Consider the following 21,257-nt stretch of genomic DNA (forward strand, 5'->3'; position numbering starts at 1 on the left):
ATTTCTTTCTTTCTTTCTTTCTTTCTTTCTTTCTTTCTTTCAAGTTTATATATTTAATCTGTATACCCATTGTGGGGCTTGAACTCATAATCTTGAGATCAAGAGTCACAAACTTGGGGTTCCTGGCTGGCTCACTTGGTACAGCATGCAACTCTTGATCTCAGGGTTGTGAGTTTGAGCCCTGTGTTGGGTGTATAGCTTACTTAAAAAAAAAAAAACAAGAGTCGCACGCTCCTCCAGCCGAGCCAGCCAGGCACCCCTACTGTTGGATTTCTTAAACAGGGAGATGTGTATGCAGATGTTCATCATATTGTTACAAACGTGTCATTGGTAGGAAGGAGAAAAAAGTAGTATTGTGTTATTTGGGGTCGTTACTCTAGATGAGAGGTCAGCAAACGGTTTCTGTAGAGGGCTAGATGGTAAATATTTCAGGCTTTGCAGGCTGTACCATTTCCAAGGAGTTTCCGTAGAAGAAAACCAGTCATCTCTAACAATGGAACACAAATGCAGCCATAGACAATATATATAAATGAGTGTGGCTGTGTCCCAGTAAAACTTTACTTGTAAACAACATGCAGTGGGCCCAGTTTGGCCCATGATTTGCTGACCTCTGGTCTAGACTAGTGGCTCCTAAACCTTTCCTCCTGGCTCCTTCCTTATCCTCCCAGCGACCCATATCATGTTTTCACCTTGAACTGTTCATCACAGTTCACCAAGGGAATAAAAAATTGGGGAAGAATAGTATCCCAGGGAAAGTCCTAGGTATGGAGTCGTTTTGAATTCATAAAACTTCAACTCTGATCTTAATGACTGTCATCAAGCTAAATCGTAACTGCCTATAGCTGTGTTTTTCCAGCCTTTCTTTTTCATCTCTTCGTTAATGAAACTTAAGTTTTCAAACTTGAATTTCATGAAACTAGTTTTTATTTGGGCTTTTGCAAAATATTTTGGGGGGGTTGTACCCACACGATTTACAGATTAAGAGTGTGTATGAAAGAAAAAAGGTAACTGTGAGATAAGGTGATGGATAGATTAATTAACTTGATTGGGGGGATCGTTTCATGACATATACGTGTATCAAAGCATCACATTGTACACCTTAAATATATGGAGTGTTTATTTGTCAATCAAACTTCAATAAAGCTGGGGGAAAAAAGAGTGTCTGTGGAAGGCAGCTTAGAAAGGTTTGGCCTCCCTTGACAGGAATGTGCCTTTGTTCCCAGGATGATTACATGGAAGCCTTGGCTAGGCTCCACCTCACCGTGACAAGGGCCTACAAAGTGAACACCGACATCAACTTTGAGGTGTTTATTCATAAAGTGGATGGTCTGTCAGATGACCACAAAATTGAAACCCAAAGAGATATTCACCAGAGGGCAAATGATGACCTTGCAGATGCTGGATTAGAAAAAATTCACCTCAGGTGAGAACAGAAATTTCTCAGCGATCACATTAGTTGACAGAAGTTAGCAGGTGTGGAGTCCAAAGTCACAATGAGTGACTTGGCATGGGCAGTAATTTACCTGTTTACCCTATTTTGTGTTATGCACATTAGGACAGTATTTGGGAAAAGCAAACTTTGCATGTGTTAATTCTAATTTTTGGTGATTTTTTTTTTTTTGGTTTTTGTTTAAATGTTTGTTTATTTTTGGGAGAAAGAGCTTGTGTGTGCATGTGCGCACATGCAGAGGAGGGGCAAAGACAGAGGGAGAGAGAGAATCCGAAGCAGGCTCTATGCTATCAACACAGAGCCCAAGGTGGGGATCGAACCCACAAACTGTGAGATCATGACCTAAGTCAAAATCAAGAGTCAGAGGCTTAACCAACTGGGCCACTTATGTGCCTCTTTGTTTTGTTTTTGTTTTTAAAGTTTATTTGTTTATTCATTCATTCATGTATGTATTTATTTTAATTTATTTTTGAAAGACAGAGAGAGAGCAAGCAAGCATGAGCAGGGGAGGGGCAGAGAGAGAGGGAGACACAGAATCTGAAGTAGGCTCCAGGCTCCGAGCTCTCAGCACAGAGCCGGGCGCGGGGCTCAAACCAGCGAACTATGAGATCATGACCTGAGCCGAAGTCGGACCCTTAACTGACTGAGCCATCCTGGCGCCGCCCCCCCCCAACCTTTGTTTTTGTTTTTGTTTTTTTAAATTTTTTTTTTCAACGTTTATTTATTTTTGGGACAGAGAGAGACAGAGCATGAACGGGGGAGGGGCAGAGAGAGAGGGAGACACAGAATCTGAAATAGGCTCCAGGCTCTGAGCCATCAGCCCAGAGCCTGACGCGGGGCTCGAACTCACGGACTGCGAGATCGTGACCTGGCTGAAGTCGGAGGGTTAACCGACTGCGCCACCCAGGCGCCCCTGTTTTTGTTTTTTAAGCAAATAGTCAAACCTAATGTTTTTCCCACATGTGAAAAACACTAGATAAAACTCAAGAACATAATCCAGGAAGTTAATCAATGCCGAAGTTTACAGTTTGTGATGAATATGATAGTATCTATATGCACAAGTAAAAGAGAACTCTGAAAACACTTCAAATAGAAGTACAGAGGAAAATCATTTCTCTATTAGTTGTTTTTTAAGATTTTATTTTTAAGTAATTTCTATACCCAATGTGGGGCTCAAACTTAAAACCCCGAGATCAAGAGTCACATCCTCCGCCACCTGGCCAGTCAGGCGCCCCTGTATTAATTTTTTATGGGGAGGTATATGCATCATTCAATTTGCAAATTGGAAAATAAAAAAATTAGATGCTTCAATACCAATAATGTAGCTGTTACTAACCTAACAGGTGTTTGTAAAGATGATCTGGTGTGGAATCTTGGAGAACTAAGAAAGCTCATACGGGCACATACCACTGCATTTTTAAGCTTTCCAGTCCAGCCAGTCAGTAGAAAAATGGGTATAATTCTTGCTTTTTGGGAGTTGGGGAGGAATGCCTTGTTAAGACATGTTCACTTTTTTACTGAGTTCATATTGAATTCTACAGGGGGCTAGAATGTGTGTGTACGGACTTAGATACAGAGGGCTGGGTACTGGTGTCATGACATGGCCTCAGCCATCTATTCCCTAGTCAAAAGGAAAACGTGATGAAATCTTTTCTCTTTCAGCTTCTATTTGACAAGCATATATGATCACTCAATATTTGAAGCTTTTAGCAAAGTGGTTCAGAAACTGATTCCACAGCTCCCCACCCTGGAGAATTTGCTAAACATCTTTATCTCAGTAAGTACATAATTATCATCCTTGTAGAATCATTTGCAGAATTTTAGACTAACATTGCAGTCTTATTTTTAATTTTTTTTTTCAACGTTTATTTATTTATTTTTGGGACAGAGAGAGACAGAGCATGAACGGGGGAGGGGCAGAGAGAGAGGGAGACACAGAATCGGAAACAGGCTCCAGGCTCTGAGCCATCAGCCCAGAGCCTGATGCGGGGCTCGAACTCACGGACAGCGAGATCGTGACCTGGCTGACGTCAGACGCTTAACCGACTGTGCCACCCAGGCGCCCCGCAAACAGTCTTATTTTTGAAGTGAAAACAGTCTTATTTTTGCTTGCTCTCACAACATTGCAAGGTCACTGAAATATTACTTTGGAAGATTACTACTAAACAACTGTTTCATAGTCTTTAAAATTTAACTCCCCAAACGATTCCTGTACTTCACTGATACAGTGTTTATTCAAGTTGTAGGCAGTCATTCAGTGTTGATAGAGCCCTACCAGATGTAAGGAACATTAAGGGTGGTTTTGGTGATGGTGTGCCTGGGTCGTTCAGCGGGTTAAGCTTCCGACTTTGGCTCAGGTCTTGATCTCCCAGTTCGTAAGTTCGAGCCCCACATCAGGCTCTCCAGATCCCCTGTCCCCTTCTCTCTGTGCCCCCTCCCCTGTGCACACTCTCTCTCACAAAAATAAATAAACATTAGAAAGAAAAGATATATTGTTTTAAATATTTGTGTATGTTTAACACTGTGGATGATGTGCTGGCTGAATGAGTCCTATAAACCGGCAGCTCTAGGCAAGGTCTTCTGTTCAGTTGAGTCAGATGTGATGGCTGTATGCATATTTACTCTGTCACTTTTTAGTGGTGAGTTTGTTTAGCTTTTTAAAATTTATTTAAAATATACAGTCAGTAAAATTAGTGTTTTTACTTGCCTTTTCCTAACTGCAGGTACATCACTAAGAGCCAGGAAACACTGCCCAGTTTGTTTACCTAAAGTAAATAATTTATGAAAAATAAGAATTTTCCATTTCATATGCAAATCCATTATAAAGGTTTATGTGAGGTTTTTAAATTTTTTATTAAAATTTTTTTTGTTTTCTTTTGATGTTTTTATTTATTTTTGAGACCGAGAAAGCACAGGCTGGGGAGGGCCAAAGAGAGAGGAGGACAGGAACTGAAGCAGGCTCTGCACTGACAGCAGAGAGCCCGATGTGGGGCTCAAATGCTTGAGCCGTGAAATCATGACTGGAGCCGAAGTCAGACACTTAGCCTGCTGAGCCACCCAGGTGCCCCTATGTGAAGTTTAAATTGTAATAAAAAAGAACAAAATTTTAGCAAATTAATCTTTGCTCATTTGTATTTTACACTGAGGATGGCATATAATTTTTTTATGAACAATGACATGTTCTGAAATCAGCTGTACCTTTAAGATAGCATCTTCTTTTTGTTTCAGAATTCTGGAATTGAAAAGGCATTTCTCTTTGATGTGGTCAGTAAAATTTATATTGCAACTGATAGTACCCCAGTGGATATGCAAACCTATGAACTCTGCTGTGATATGATCGATGTGGTTATTGACATCTCTTGTATTTATGGGTAAGTAAAATATTCTTTGTTTTTATTATCCTTTTTTTCAATAAAAAATTTTTTTTAATGTTTATTTATTTTTGAGAGAGAGAGAGAGAGAGAGAGAGAGAGACAGAGCGTGAGTAGGGAGGGTCAGAGGGAGAGGAAGGCACAGAATCCGAAGCAGGCTCCAGGCTCTGAGCTGTCAGCACAGAGCCCGACGCAGGGCTGGAACGCACGAACTGCGAGATCGTGACCTGAGCCGAAGTCAGACGCTTAACTGACTGAGCCACGTAGGCACCCCATTATTTTCCTTTTTTTAAAAATGTTTATTTTTATTTTTGAGAGAGAGATGGGGGAGGGGCAGAGAGAGATGGAGACAGAGGGTCTGAAGTGGGCTCTGTGCTGACAGTAGAGAACCCAATGCAGGGCTGGAACTCATGAACTTGTGAGATTATGACCTGAGCTGAACTTGGATGCTTAACTGCCTGAGCCACCCAGGTGCCCCTGGGTAGGAAAAATATTCCTAAAGGCTATGATCAAGCCATACTTAAGATTAGAAAATGAAACCTTTCACAACCTTTGTAACATTTGCATTTACTTATTTGATTTTAATACTTTTGTTTTAAATAACTGAGATCTATAAATATACCATTTAGCATGCAATAATAAAAAAATTATTGAGTAAATGCCTGGTATTCTGCTAATAAACATATTACGTTATATCATTAATTCCCTGCTATTCCATGGGAATAGGGAAATGGGAATTACTATCCCCATTTCACAGATGGGGAAACTGAGGTTCAGAGTGGTTAAGTTTCTAACCCCTGCTCACACTGTCAATAAAAGATAGGACTAGAATTTGAACTTAAGTCTAACTGATTCCTGGTTCTTCTACTGATCTGTCATCATATCATAATGTCATATACACTTGGGAAAGACTAAGATCCTAGAACTCTGAATACATATCTCTTATTAACAACACTTCTATTACCTTCTTCATTATAGGAAATAACTTCTGGATTCTCTTTAACACACTTTGTCTTCTTTTATGAGCAGCAGAGAATTATAAAACCAAACAAACAATATTATCTGTTTATTATTATGGTCTTAGATTCTTAGAAAACAGAACTTGCTGTACATTTAGAATAATATAAAGTAAACCAGGAGTGGGGAAAACTGATTGTGGTACCAGACGTAGAAACATTTCTACATGACTTTATATTTCCTGAATGGGTGTCATATACAGTGAATGGATATGAATTAGTTTGTCTGTCTTAAGATATCAAGTTGTTGCCGTTGATTTATATTGGATCTTACATGCTTATCCAATCATTGATGAGGTGAAGCTCGTGTTCATCTTCCTTTTCACTCACCAGCTGTCACCTGCCTCACACAGCCTCCTTCTTCAGCCTTTGTGAGGGTCTCAGTCTTCCCATTTTTCTTTTCCACTATCTGAAAATCCTTTGCGCCCTCAGTTCAGATTCTCTCTGTTATACACACATGCATGCACGGTCCCTTCCATTCTGAAATAGGGAAAGTGATACAAGACTGTAGTGAGGATGAAGTATCATTAGGCTTTACCTGGTAGACCCTGGATAAAGGTAGCTTCCATTATTATTGTTGTTGTTATTGTTATTATTATAATACATTGCCATCTGGCTTTAGAAACAGACCTTATTTCCCAAGTTTATTGCCTTTTTAGTATTATTATTAAACACTGCCATCTGGCTTCAGAAATAGACCTTGTTGCCCAAGATTACTGCTCTACAGCATTCTATTGTTTTTCAGCTACAAGTGGATGACCTTGAAATAGTCATGGAAACTGAATACACCCTGATTACAGTCTAGATTGCTGTGGTAATCAAATACAATAAACACAATTAATCTGGCACATATTTAATGATATGCATAATCATTATTGTGCCATATGGTAATTGGGTGTAAGTGGTAAGCTGTTCATGTAAATGATGTTAATCAGAGTTCCTTTCACCCAGCTAAAACAAACACGAGGCAGGCGGAATCGGGAGGAGTCAGATTGTTTTTCTGAGGTGGAGTGCAGTGTTCCTGAGAACCTGGGTCACAAATCGGGCGTGGGCTCTGGAGTTTCCTTGGTGCTTGTTGGAGCCACAAGGAGCCAGCCCAGTTAACTGGCAGCAGCCAAGGAAGCAGACTGCCAGTTCCCAGCTGCTCCTTGGAGACCAGCAGGGCCAGAGGCAGGTGACCTGGTGCCTCACTTAGTCTGCTCAGGAATCTGCTGAGCTTCTGTTCACCAAATATACACGCACGCACACACACACACACACGCACACAGGCATGCACACTTTACAATATGTTACATCGTCCTGTGTTTTCATTGCTTTGTGGCTAGAAACTTGAGTGGTAGAAAATAGATAGCTGTTGCAGTTGTAATGCTTCACCAATTTTTACTTGTTATTTTTTGGATCTTTTTTGTTTTTCCAATTTGTTTAATGTTTATTTTTTTCTGATTATGAATGTAATCCATGCTCATTGTAGAAAATATGTAAAGCATAAGGAATAAAATTAAAATAAAATTAAAATAACCTCATCATCTAGAGATAGTCACTATTAACATTTTCATATATTTTATTCTTATTTCTCTGTGTAATTTTTAGGATGATGTAGTCACTTTGTATATGTTATTTTATATATATATCCTGCTTTGTTCATTTAACATTATCACCTAAGAATTTTCTTGTGTTACTAAGTGCTGTTGGCAAACAGCGCCTGGTGTCTGTTTACTATTATATTTACTTGGAAGTTTTAAATGCAGTTTTCTTCACTGGGTGAAAAAAGTCCAGTGTTTCAGTTTATTGTTCTCATAACATTCCTTATTAGTAAGGGAAATACAGTACAGAAACACAGCAGCTAAAAATGGTACAAAGGAAGTTAAGAATTCTGATAAAGCGTTTTGAACATCAGAGGTCCAACACTTCTTAAAGATTTTTCTTTCACGTTTTGGTAGATTACAGTGAGTTGAATCCTTTTTTTAAAAAAAACTACCTTCCACAATTTACTTTTAAGTAGCCATGCATATATGTGCCGGTTTAAAATACTCTCAAAACTAAAAGCTTGCATTTCCTTTGAAATACTCTACAATTCATGCTTCTCATTTAATCTGGTTTGGCACGCTACTTCCTTGTGATATTTATGAGATTAAAAGCATTAACTCTGAAATTACATTAGTTTGAGTCCTGGCTCCACCCCCATCGTCAGCTTTGACCAAATTATCCTATTTCCTCTCAATACCTGGCTTAGAGGATTCTTAGGCCAGACAATAGATAATTCCTGGTAAAAGCTAAGAATGGTGCCTGTCACATAGTAAAAGCTGGCTCTTATAATGCAAAGGGATTGGTTTAGCACCAGCTGAGTTATTATGTTGAATTAATAAGGTCTAGCACAATTCTAGTTAATCATTTCTGGTCAATTATTCATTAATTTGGGAAGCAAAAATACATACATGCATGCATACACACACAGTTGCAGAAAAGGTGCAGGGAAGTGCTCTTTTGCCTCTGAGGAAAGAAATCATAACTCTGATTACATTAGTGTCTTCAGAGGGTCCAGTTTTGATCATTCAAGGTGATACTAGTAATAAAAGTTAACACAATAGTTAACATTCATTGTGCATTTTACATGTTTTCAGCACTGTGCTCAGTGCTGTGTATCTATTATTTCATCGCGTTGGGAAACTTTGAGGTAATTTCTGTTAGGATACAGATAAGAAAATTGAGGCTCAAAGAAGCTACTCACATTGCCCCAGTTCCCATAATAAGTGGACTAGGATTCAAACCCAAGTCATCTGTGTCTGCAGGCCACACTTTCTTAAATAGACCAGTATACTTATTTAACGTTTTATTTTGAAAAAATTTCAACCCTACAGAAGATGTGCAAAGATAGTCCAGTGAACTCCTACGTACCCTTCACTGGGATTCACCAATTTTTACCAATTTCCCATATTTGCTCTTTCTTTTTCTTTTTTTTTTTTTTAATTTTTTTTTTCAATGTTTTTTTATTTATTTTTGGGACAGAGAGAGACAGAGCATGAACGGGGGAGGGGCAGAGAGAGAGGGAGACACAGAATCAGAAACAGGCTCCAGGCTCCAGGCTCTGAGCCATCAGCCCAGAGCCTGACGCGGGGCTCGAACTCACGGACCGCGAGATCGTGACCTGGCTGAAGTCGGACGCTTAACCGACTGCGCCACCCAGGCGCCCCTCTCTTTCTTTTTCTAATATAGTTGTTGATTTGTTTTTGCTAAACCATTTGAAAGTGAATTGCAGACATCATGATTCTTTGATCCTACATAATTGGGTGGTTATCTCTCCAAAAACCAGACATTCTTTTATAAGACCACAGTTTATCAAATTAAGCATATTTAGCATGGCTACATTAATGCATTATCTAATATATTGTCCATATTCAAATCTTAACCAGTGGTTCCAAATCTGTCTTTTATAGCAATTCTTTCCCCTGATTCAGGCTCTAGCCAGTCCTTGGCTGTTGTGTCTCCCTAGGCTTCTGTAATTTGGAACAGTCATTCAGCCCTTCTTGGTCTTTCATCAGACCATGCTTTTGACAGCCTGGTTGTTCTGTCAGAAGAAAACAAGAAGCCCCGTGGGCTATGGAGGCAAGAAGAGCTAACCTTCATCCCTCACTTGTGTACCTCAGGTGCCTGAAGAGTTGCCCACCTTCCCCAACAGCCACTCATTGTGTCAGCAGGAAGGGACTGTCATACACCGTGTACATTCTTGTGATTGTGTGTTTCTGAGACTTTTGCTGTAAGGCACTGTAGTTGTAAACAACTTTTCGTTACGATTATCATTCTGTGTGTTAAAGCTGGTCTCTGTTGCTGGGTTACAGTTTGTAGTTTTTCTCAGTAGTCAAATATGTTCTGGTTTCTGTCCCTATTCAGCCTCAAAGAAGATGGAGCAGGAACCCCCTATGACAAGGAATCAACAGCCATTATAAAGCTGAATAACACAACAGTTCTTTATTTAAAGGAGGTGACAAAGTTCCTGGCTCTTGTTTGCTTTGTCAGAGAGGAAAGCTTTGAAAGAAAAGGTAATTTTGTGTGTGTGATTTAAATGAAATATTTCACTTCGGACTCCTATTACTTCTGCTCGTTGAATGTGGGCCGTTAGCAGCATGCCTGTGGAAGCTTCCAGGCTTTAGTCACCAGGCCCCCTTGGCTCCTACCCAGCTCAGTCAGGCTTTTGGGATCTGTGAGCCAGCCTGCCCTCTAGTGACGCAGCTGCCAGAGGAGGAGGTGGCACCAGACCATCCTCCCAGGAGCTTTTGCTTTTCTGGGAGTGAAGCTGGCTGAAGCCTTGTTGCCAGACTGTAAAGTCCCTTCCCAGGGAGGGCCCCAGTGGCCTCCCTCTTGGTCCACTCTACTGCATGGTGTTAGGGACCATGTGACCCCTTGAGATCCCTGTGTAAAGGAGGGGATTTGTACAACATTAAAGTTAGATAGTATTTAACTTCTGTTCAGCCTTTGTACATTATTAAAAAAAATTTTTTTTTAAATGTCTATTTACTTTTAAGAGAGAAAGACAGAGTGAGAGCTAGGGAAGGAGCAGAGAGAGAGGGAGACACAGAATCTGAAGCAGGCTCCAGGCTCTGAGCTGTCAGCACAGAGCTTCACATGGGGCTTGAACCTGTAAACCACAAGATCAGGACCTGAGCCGAAGTCGGACACTTAACCAATTAAGCCACCCAGGTACCCCAGCCTCTGCACATTCTTTAAAGAGTCCTCAAAACACAGGGCTGGCATCATGATTCTGAAAAGGGAAGACATGAATATGCTCAATAGAGTCACCAATAAGTAAAAGAAAAACAAATAATATATGAGTAAATGATAAATATGACATAATGTAAATATATACAAATACATATTATATGTGAATGTAAATGAGTAAATAAATAAAAATAAAATAAAACCAAAGCAACTAAACTCACAGAGATGCTTATTCCCCCCGCTACTGTTTAAACTGGGAAATACCAGCTTACACACTAGGGATTTTTGCTAGCAACTAGGGCATGATTTACCAATTTTTTTAGGGTAAAAAAATTCCCAACAGAGTGCCAATAGTAACATTTACTAAAATGCCTTTTTTTTTTCTTTATAAACAACACATGTTCATTATAAAAATACTTTGAAACTTTGGGAAAATATAAAGAACAAAATAAAACCATTCAATTTCACCATCTAGAGCTAAATCCCCATGTTAAATTTCTGAGATTTTCTTTCTCCCCACCTCCCTCCCTCATCCCTTCTTTCCTTTTGACAAAAGTGGGGCTATATTGTTTATATAGTTTTATATCGTATTGTTTTTACTCATTTATATCATGAAAATTTTCCTAATTCATTAAGCATAAAAACACAATTTAGATTTTTATTCTTTTTTTTTTTAACGTTTATTTATTTTTGAGACAGAGAGAGACAGAGAATGAACGGGGGAGGGTCAGAGAGAGGGAGACACAGAATCTGAAACAGGCTCTAGGCTCTGAGCTCTGAGCTGTCAGCACAGAGCCTGATGTGGGGCTCGAACTCACGGACCGCGAGATCATGACCTGAGCCAAAGTCGGACGCTTAACCGACTGAGCCACCCAGGCACCCCTATTGTTTCTTTTTTAAAATATTTATTTGTTTAAGTAATCTCTACACCCAGCATGGGGCTTGAACTCATGACCCTGAGATCAAGATTCCCATGCCCTTCCCACTAAACCAGCAAGGTGCCCCTTATTGTCTCTTTTTATTACAAAATAGATTCAGTTAGAAAACTTAGAAGTAACAAATAAGCAAAAAAGAAATAATTATTGATAAGCTTCTCAGAGATCACTCTCAACATTTTCTTTATAACGTTTCAGACATTTTCACCTATAGCTATGTCTCTATCTATATGGAATGATATGATAAATACTACTTCATAACCTTTACTGAATTTATTACAGACCTCTAATTCACTAAATCTTTTTTGTCACATCATTTCAATGATTATGTTAGCTTCTTTTATTGTTCAAAATTTGTATTGTTTCTAGATTTTAATGTTGTAAGTAATCTCTGATGACCTTTTTTTGCACTAAATATTTGTGTACATCTTGGCTATCAGGAAAAACTTCAGCAAATGGAATTAGGTCAAAGGGTAGGGTAGACAAGTTTTGGTGGCTTTTTTTTTTTTTAATGTTTTATTTATTTTTGAGAGAGGGAGAGACAGAGTGTGAGCAGGGAAGGGGCAGAGAGAGAGGGAGACAGACCCCCAAACAGGCTTCAGGCCCTGAGCTGTCAGCACAAAGCCTGATGCGGGGCTTGAACTCATGAACCGTGAGATCATGACCTGAGCCAGAGTTGGACACTTAACTGACTGAGCCACCCAGGCGCCCTGTGTTTTGGTGGCTTCTGATACATATTGCCAAAATGTCCTTCTGAAAGATTTTATGGGCTTACGCTATTAAGAGAATATAAGTGTATATATAAGAGAATAAGAAGAGAATAATATAAGAGAATATATTAGAGAATATAAGAGAATATCCATTTTGCTATATTCCTATTAATATTGGGTATTAGCATTAAAAAATTTGATTATTGGGGTGCCTGCATGGCTCAGTCAGTTGAGTGTCTGACTCTTGGTTTCGGCTTAGGTCATGATCCCAGGGTCGTGGGATTGAGTCCCATGTCAGGCTCTGCACTGGCGCGGATCCTGCTTGAGATTCTCTCTCTCTCTCTCTCTCTCTCTCTCTCTCTCTCTCTCTCTCTCTCGGGCCCTTTCCCCCTACTTGTGCTCTTTATTAAAAAAACCTCTTTTTGATTATTAAAAACTTAGTATCGTTTCAAGTTACATTTCCTTGCTTCTTGGTGAAGTTGTAGGTTTTTCCTGTATTTACTGACTGTTATCAACCAAATTGCCTTTTGGGTCCTTGGCTTTCAAAACTTTTAATGAAGTAGTGTTAATCTTTTATTCCTTATTTTCATCTTGCTAAAAGTAAGAGCAGGTTATATAATAGATTCATGGAATTTTGAACATGGACAGGACCATACCTTGTTTCATTCACTTAGTTATAGATGATTCTACCCAGACCCAGGAACTAGGAGTGACTTTCTCTCAAAGTTATACTACCAGTGTATGGCAAGTCAGAGCTAAGATTCCTGGGCTTGTCCCTACATAGAATCAGTTCTGTTTAATTTATTTATTTTAAGAGAGAGAGAGAGATTGAGAGAGAGAGAAGGGGAAGGGGCAGAGAGTGAGAGAGAGAATCTCAAGTAGACCCTGTACTGTCAGACTGTCAGCGGGGAGCTGATGACACAGGGCTTGGACCCATGATCCGTGAAATCATGACCTGAGCTGAAGGCAAGAGTTGGGTGCTTAACCAACTGAGTCCCCAGGCGCCTCTGTGCGTATTGTGTTTTAAACCATTATACATATATTTCCTTGGTTAAAGATATTTTCAGAATTTATATTTGGTGATTAATACTTCATGTTGATTTTGGAAGCTAAATAAAAGAAAAATAATGCAAATAGTACAACTAGAGCCCCAAAACAATCTAGGCTAGCGGCAGGTCCTAAAATTTAGGGTACATTAGTGTCAACCTGGAGAGCTTGTTTATTTTGAACTGATTTTAGACTTAACAGAAAAGTTGCAAAAATAGTACACGGTTTACACATATTCCTCATCCAATTTTCCAAATGTTAACATCTTACATACTATATAGTACAGTATGAAAAGTAGGAGGGGCGCCTGGGTGGCTCAGTCATTTGGGCATCCAACTTCAGCTCAGGTCATGATCTCATGGTTTGTGAGTTCGAGCCCTGCATCGGGCTCTGTGCTGACAGTTCAGAGCCTGGAGCCTGCTTCAGATGCTGTGTCTCCCTCTCTCTCTCTGCCCCTCCCCCATCCACTCTCTGTCTCTCTCACTCTCAAAAATAAACATTTAAAAAAATTTTTTTAAAGAAAAGTAGGAAATTACCATTGGTATAATACTATTAATGAAACTGTAGACCTTATTCAGATTGCACCATTTTTCCAAAAATGCCCTTTTTCTGTTTTAGGATCCCAAATTGATTTACTGGTTATTCTTCCAAGTCTCCTCCAATCTGTGACAGTTCTTCATCTTTCATGACCTTGACACTTCTGAAGAGTACCGATCAATTATTTTGTAGAATGTTCCTCAAATTGGATTTGTCTATTGTTTCCACACAGTTGGAACAAGATTATGCACTTAGGCAAGAATGTGTCCTTCTCAGTGTATCATATCAAGTGGTTCATGATGTTGATAAGTCTTATTACTGGTGATGCTGACCTTGATTTAGTTAAGGCAATGTCTGCCAGGTTTTTCCACTGGAAAGTTCCTGTCTTTCCCTTTGTAGTTAATAAATACTTTAAAACTATGTAAATTTTGTTCCTCCTCACACTTTGGCCCATTAATTTTAACATCCATGTATGGTTATGGAAGTAAATTTAAGCAGGAATTTATCACATGGATCTTTTTTTTTTTCTTTTAATGTTTATGTATTTATTTCGAGAGAGAACACGAGCAGGGGAGGGGCAGAGAGGGAGGAAGAGAGAGAATCCATGCTGAGCTCAGAATCGATATTGAGATCATGACCTAAGCCTAAATCAGGAGTTGACATTCAACCGACTAAGCTGCCCAGGTGCCTTGTGAATTTCTACTTTTAAAACTTCAATTGCAGCAAGATACTGTTAACATTTTAAATTGCAAAGATGAATTAAGATAAGATTTTTCAGGAACTATCAATAGAATATTTTTGTTTGTTTGTTTAAAATGTTTATTTATTTATTTTGAGAGAGAGTGCAAGTGGGGAGGAACAGAGAGAGAGAGGGAGAGAGAATACCAAGCAGGCTCCACACTGTCTGCACAGAGCCTGACTCAGGGCTCAATCTCATAAACTGTGAGATAATGACCTGAGCCAAGATCAAGAGTTGGATGCTTACCCAACTGAATAGAATATTTCTGGCACCCCGATAGAATATTTCTGCAAGTTGAATTCTCACTGAGCCAGTTTTTTTTTAGCTAAGCTTTCTTCCATAAGTTGGTTCCATATACAGTAAAACCTTGGATTGCAAGTAACTCATTCTACAAGTGTTCTGCAAGATGAGCAAACATTTCTAGTAATTTTTAACTTGATAAACAAGCTATGTCTTGCAATATAAGTAGTATGTGATGCCGAACCTCAGATGATCACAACTGAGTCAGTAGTTCTTGAATTTGTTTCGATATACAGGTGCTTTGAATTACAAGCATGCCTGTGGAATGAATTATGCTCACAAGCCAAGGTTTTACTGTATAGGCAAAGAATTTTGAGGTTGTTCTCACATCTTGTATCCAAATTCCCACTAAATAAAATCATTTATTTGCTCCTTGTTTATTTTCTTTTATATTTGAAATTTATTTCTTTTATTCTTCACACCCAGTGTGGGCCTTGAATTCATGACCCTGAGATCGAGAGTCGGATACTCTATGATTGAACCAGCCAGGTGCCCCTATTTTCTTTTAATTACATACTTTATATGAAAACTGGTCCCAAAAACCAAACTGAGGAAGGGGGAAATGAGTTGGGAAGGTAGAAAAGCCCCCCACGGTGGTGTCAATGAGCAGTTTTATGCTCACTCCCAATAGGAGAATCTCTGAGAAGCTGTGTGGAACAAATTCAGATCACCCCAGTTGAGTATGGAAGACTGAAACATTTATCCACCTTCCCCCAGGCCCCTCTGTTTGAGGAGTACCCTTAAAACGTTCATTCCCATATCTCTGGTACCTGTCTGTGTGTGGTTGAGGAAGTTCTGTGGTACTAAAGAAAGCCTCAGGCAGAAAAGAGCTACTTTTTTCTTTTTTAAGATTTTATTTTTAAGTAATCTCTACACCCAACATGGGTTTCATACTCACAACTGAGATCAGGAGTCGCCTGCTCTACCGACTGAGCCAGCCAGGCACCCCTGGACTTATTTATTAATTATTACTTATCCCTTTATTCTGGTAATTGTCTTGAGGGAAATCACTTGGAGGTTTTATTGCACTGTGGTCACTAACGCTGCAGAAGCACCAGAGGGCGCCTCTGAGAGGGTTTCCAGCTCCTGGGAGCTGAGATGGTGTTTGCTCCAGCGCACTACGACTGTTTGGAAGAATTTCACTCCTTGGCTAGAATCCCAATTCTTTAATTTGGGTTTGGGCTTTGGAAGTATCACCTGAGTGGATGGAAATAACCACTGGGCTAGTTATTTCAATAAAGTTAAAGATAGTGAATAGAACCAGCTGCCTTATCCTAATTGGTATAAACATAATGTTGCTCTCAACACTTTTACACATTAGTGATGATGAAGAATGCACTCAAGACTTTGGATTATCTTTTATTCTATTCTTGTACCAATAATTTCAGAAAACACAAAAAGATTCTCCCTTACTGTTTTTGCATTTAAAATTTACTTAGTATTGAAAAAACTCGAGTGTCATTGATTGTTGAACTTGTGAGCTTAGAATTGACCGGAGGTGACTATTACCACTCTAAACTTAGGACTTTGCTTTCCCCAGGGCTTATGACTATGGCTTAAAGATAATAGATATTTGGTAAATATCGATCGATTGAATCATTGATCCTAAAGCTTTGAGATCTCAGCCATACTTCAAGTCAGGGTCTGCCTCCACTCAGAGTCAATTTAATAATCCCCTTTGGGGAAAAGTAATAAATATTTCATGGAAGATATGTCTTAATTGTAAGAAATTTTGAATTCTGACATGTCAGAAAAATGTGCACTTTAGTTGGTTCTTCAAATGTTGTGGATCATAGACACTGTGGAAATGTGGTCTATCATCTGGAAACTTTTTTTTTTTTTAGAGAGAGAGAGAGCATGAGTGAGGGAGAGGAACAGAGGGAAAGAGAGAGAGAATCCCAAGCAGGCTCCACCCTCAGCACAGAGCTAGACTCGGGACCCGATCTCATGACCCCAGGATCATGACCTGAGCTGAAATCAAGAGTCAGTTGCTCAACTGACTGAGCCATCCAGGTGCCCCATCTCTGGAACCTTTTCTTAGGAAAACATGTCCATTTGCAAAATCTTGCCTGCAATTCCTGAAGCCCAGCTGCAGAGCTCCTCAGGAAGTCTGTGAACCTTCTGTTACGGCTGCTCTTTTGCCTCCCCCTAGTTGCTTGTCTTGGCCACAGCAGACATGAAAAGAGGAGATTGTTTCTAAGTGTCTTTTTAAAAATTTTCTTTTCTTTTTATTTCAAGTAGGCTTCACGCCCAGTGCTGAGCCCAATGCTGGGCTTAAACTCAAGACCTTGAGATCATGACCTGAGCTGAAATCAAGAGTCAGATGCTTAACCAGCTGAGCCACCCAGGTGCTCCATGAGACATTTCTAAATATTTTTGTTTTCTTCTCCAGGGCTTATTGACTATAATTTTCATTGCTTCCGGAAGGCCATCCATGAAGTTTTTGAGGTGAGGATGAAGATGGTGAAATCACGAAAAGTTCAGAATCGGCTACAGAAGAAAAAAGGAGCCACCCCCAATGGGACCCCTAATGTGCTGCTGTAGTGAAGTTTCAGGAGTATCTTTTTAAGCCAGACCTTCCAGTGAGGCCACTGAGCTGTGTTGCACTAAAGGAAAAGGAAAAAGGATATGGGACACATGATGTATTCGGTGTAAGAAAAGAAAAATTCCTGCAACCCTCTTGATCTTCTCTTTTTTAAATAAAGTGAGCACTTTGAAGCCAAAACTTGTATTTTAACAATGAAGTAAAATCTGTAATTTCGTTACACAAATGTAAACTTTTATGGTCTGTGGTCAGAAACTCCTGTGTGAGGACTGCCAGGAACTGTATATATTTTGCTCTTTTTCATGTTTTTTTTTTCTTTGAACTTTGATAAAACAACTTTTCTAAGCTTTTTTCTGTACTTGGTGTCAAGGACATGCATACTGTAGTGTAGTTCAGATCTATATGGCAATCAGAAATCAAAAAGCAATGCACTGGCAATGACTTTTTTTTTTTTTAATCACTTTGGGAATCTTTGCTAACAATTGTCAAGAAAAATCATTTTTCAGTGGAGCTGGAACAGATTGGGGCAGCAAGCTCCAGGAGCAATAAGAACTGTCTCCTGTTTATCACTGGTATAAACGGGAGTTTTGTAGAATACTGTTAGCACCAAACTTACCTAAAAATTTCTATAGCTGGGGCAGTACTTCCCGACTCAACAGTTTTTACAGAGCTCTTTACCTCAACACACATCTCTATAATCATTTTATACAGAGAGGTTGTTCCTTTTTGCTGCATTACTGTTCTTTAGAACCTTCGGGACCAGATTTCCAAAATGGTGCCAATCACTGGAGATTGGTCAAAGTAACATCAGAGGCCACATGGTTTCCCAATTGTAGGTGATTGGTACCTACAGATTTAAAAATATATATACAATTCTGTATGTTCGGCCCTGAGCAATGGGCCTGTTGTTGTGCAACATTTAAAACGTTTGTTGAGGATCATGACCGCAGGGAATGTCTCAGAACTTGAGCGGAGAGCATAATCCTGGTGAGCATGTTTGTCGCCACTGAGCCTCCTGCTCATCTGTGATCGTGTGCCTTGTGGACTCTGCCTGTTCCCACCTTAGGACTGAACTAGAGCTCAGCTTGCTAGCAGCACACTCTGCACAGCTGAAAAGCCATCCTGCAAACCCCTAACGATCAGTGGGAAGAGGACAGCCAGAGGAGGCGTTACAGTTAGCTATGTCTTGGTCTCCATGAAATTCTTCCACTTATGCTTACCTTAGACTATCAGGATGTTAAGAGACTTACTAATCACCCTCACCCCAGACCATTCCAAGTAGGTAATTCTATGTCCATCCCCAGGGTCAGTGCCCTAAAGCTACTTGTGGGTATTAGAAAATAATTTTATTTATTTATTTATTTTTAAGCAGAGACTCCTGAGGAAATCAAAGCTGGTCCTAGCAAAATGTACCAAGTTTCTAAAGTTACTTGCCCTTGAAACTATCTCACTTCCATCTGTAGCTTCCTTCCATCCTCTCTCCTTTACTCCCCAAATCCTATTCCTTTGAGGCTGCTAACTGCAAATGCAAGACTGATTGCGGTTTAAGATTTGAGTCCTCCCAAGGGTCTGTGCATTTTGGAAGGAAATTTCCAAAAATCATTAAGGCGCCCAACTCCCTTCCTCATGATTCCTGCTCAGAAACCTGGGTCAGTAGGAGCCCAGGGTTCCAAAGGAGCCTTTTCCTTAATTTCTAGACCTATATCCTGTTGGATCTTTGGATCTTTGCCAACAGGCTTGGTACATATGGGTTATTCTTATAAATTTAATGCTCTAATATTTTTTACACAATGTTTCTTTTTGATTAAGCAAATAAAGAATCACTTTTCTAATGTGACTTTATCCTAAAGGTAGAGACACTTGCCTATCTGGTAAATCACACATTACTTAGCTATATATATATATTGTTGTAACCAGGAGGAGCTTCCATTTTTAAGCTGGGTATATGATGGGTTTTTGTTAAAATGTGCCTTAAAAGTCTATTACTTCAGGAGCAAATGGTTCTTTTGGAGAAAGCAAAAATAATCCTATGGCATAGGACCCAAGTTCATGGTAGTAAGTGCACTCTTTGATTAATCACACACTAATCCATAGATTACTGCCTCAAACCTGTAAGCATGGTAATGACCTCTTAGTTAAAGACAGATGTAGGAGTTATGTCTAAGAGTTCAATTTTTGAAGTCTGTGCTATTGGAATTACAAAATCTCTTTGATTTTTCACATTTTATTTCTGATATGGAACTTGGGTTACTGCGATGCGTATGACCATATTTAGGTCTCAAATCTAATGCTATAAATACAAAGCCCAAATACATGGCTATGGTGATGCCCTGGAACATTTTTGCTCCTTTTCAAGGGTTGAGAACTTGACCTACAGGTTTCTGGGGCAATTAGAACTTCTGTGTAGAGGTGAGACTGAATTTCCACCTTTGGTTATTTTTAGTGACAAAAATTAGTGTGTATGACCAGGGTAGAGTGTTTCTGAAGGAATAAGTAAAAAACTGGTTGGCATTCACAGTGTTATTTTGTGAACATAATATATTTTGGACCCTTAAATATAAAATGACTAAAAACTCAGCAATATTGTTAAATACGGGTTATATGCTAACTCTGTTTGAGACATACTCCAGAAAAATGGCTAAACTGTCTTGATTATTAAAGTATGGTATGCATTTAACTTCTATAGACTGGTTGTAATTTGTAATCAAGCATCGTATTATGTTTTACTTTAAGCCGTACATCATTTGTAATTATTGGTAAACCGTTGCTTTCAAGAATGTTAACAGCCAATTGAAAAGCATGTGTCATGCTCATGATTTGGGAAGGCTCTCATTTTATTTCAAGCATATTCATAACTAATCATTCTGGGAGCAGAATATTCTCTTGGTGAAGCATAGGTATGGTCCTTCCTACTTGTGTGGTTTTATCCCATACAGGAGTATCATTGCTTCACTGGCCCTGCTGGGTCCCTTTAGTAAAATGTTTGTCCTGATTAATTTCCATTTTATGGAAATGAAGGTAAACTACTCTACTTACATTGGATTTACACTTTTATTTTTATATTGTGAACACCCTTATCCATATTTTGATGGGAACATGACTGTTTGGAATGTAGAACTGGTTTTTCAGTAAACTTCAGATATTAATTCTTGCTTCTCTGGCCCTAGTCCCTAGCTACCTGGGAATTCTTTTCCAAACAGTCCACCTTATCGATTCTGCCTTGCTTAGTAAGATTCCACTCTGTGATGACTTTGACAGATACCTAAGAGTTCCCAGAAAAGACTAGCCTTTAGATGTTACATCTTATATATGAAATTCTGTTTCTGGTTGGAAAACCTGACCTAAGATAATATTTTTCTATGTTTTTTTATCAGTGGTGATGTTGAGTTTAGGAGAAAGAAAATTGTCTTGAACAGAATTACTTACTGATAACATGATTGAGTGCACACAATATTTCATAAGTGCTTTTATGTAAGTTATCTTCATAAACCCAAGAGGGGGTACTATTATCACTATCTTACAGATGAGGCAACTGAGGGTAGAGGGATGAAATCCCTTGGTCAAGATCATATAAGTAGTAAGACAGAAGGGCCGGAGTCTGCCTGGAGAGTCCACCCTCTCAATACTGCTCTAAGCAGCCAGGCTTAGGTACCTCCCTTCACATGTCCCTTTAAGTAGCCTCCCTTCACAAATCTGAAGACGGGGACTTGAAGTTTAGGATTTACTGCTGCGTGGGCTTATGAAGGCTAAAATGCTGGGATATTAAAAAAAAAAAAACACCTTTTCTTAAGCGAGAACCAATATGAGCAGCTCTAAATGTACTTCAAGATTATGCGTTTTTCTTCCTAATCCATTAAATAACTCTACTGCCGAAAATCATATTAACAGATAGTG

General features: G+C 39.3%; 1 protein-coding gene across 1 annotated transcript in view; it reads left to right on the forward strand.

The window, feature by feature from the left end:
• The window catches only part of RRAGD (Ras related GTP binding D), a 41,664-nt gene extending 21,624 nt beyond the window's left edge, over positions 1-20,040 (forward strand). The window contains exons 3-7 of the mRNA XM_047103096.1: positions 1,224-1,423; positions 3,113-3,227; positions 4,679-4,821; positions 9,726-9,874; positions 17,211-20,040. Coding sequence (XP_046959052.1) covers positions 1,224-1,423; positions 3,113-3,227; positions 4,679-4,821; positions 9,726-9,874; positions 17,211-17,362 — 759 coding nt within the window. The 3' untranslated portion in view covers positions 17,363-20,040. The remainder of the gene's footprint in view (positions 1-1,223; positions 1,424-3,112; positions 3,228-4,678; positions 4,822-9,725; positions 9,875-17,210) is intronic.
• Positions 20,041-21,257: the final 1,217 nt, after the last annotated feature.

The sequence above is a fragment of the Lynx rufus genome, unplaced genomic scaffold (genome assembly GCF_022079265.1).
Source record: "Lynx rufus isolate CCGP_SWC_20201006 ecotype Redwood Valley unplaced genomic scaffold, mLynRuf1.p SCAF_6, whole genome shotgun sequence".
In the NCBI taxonomy this organism is placed as follows: domain Eukaryota; kingdom Metazoa; phylum Chordata; class Mammalia; order Carnivora; family Felidae; genus Lynx; species Lynx rufus.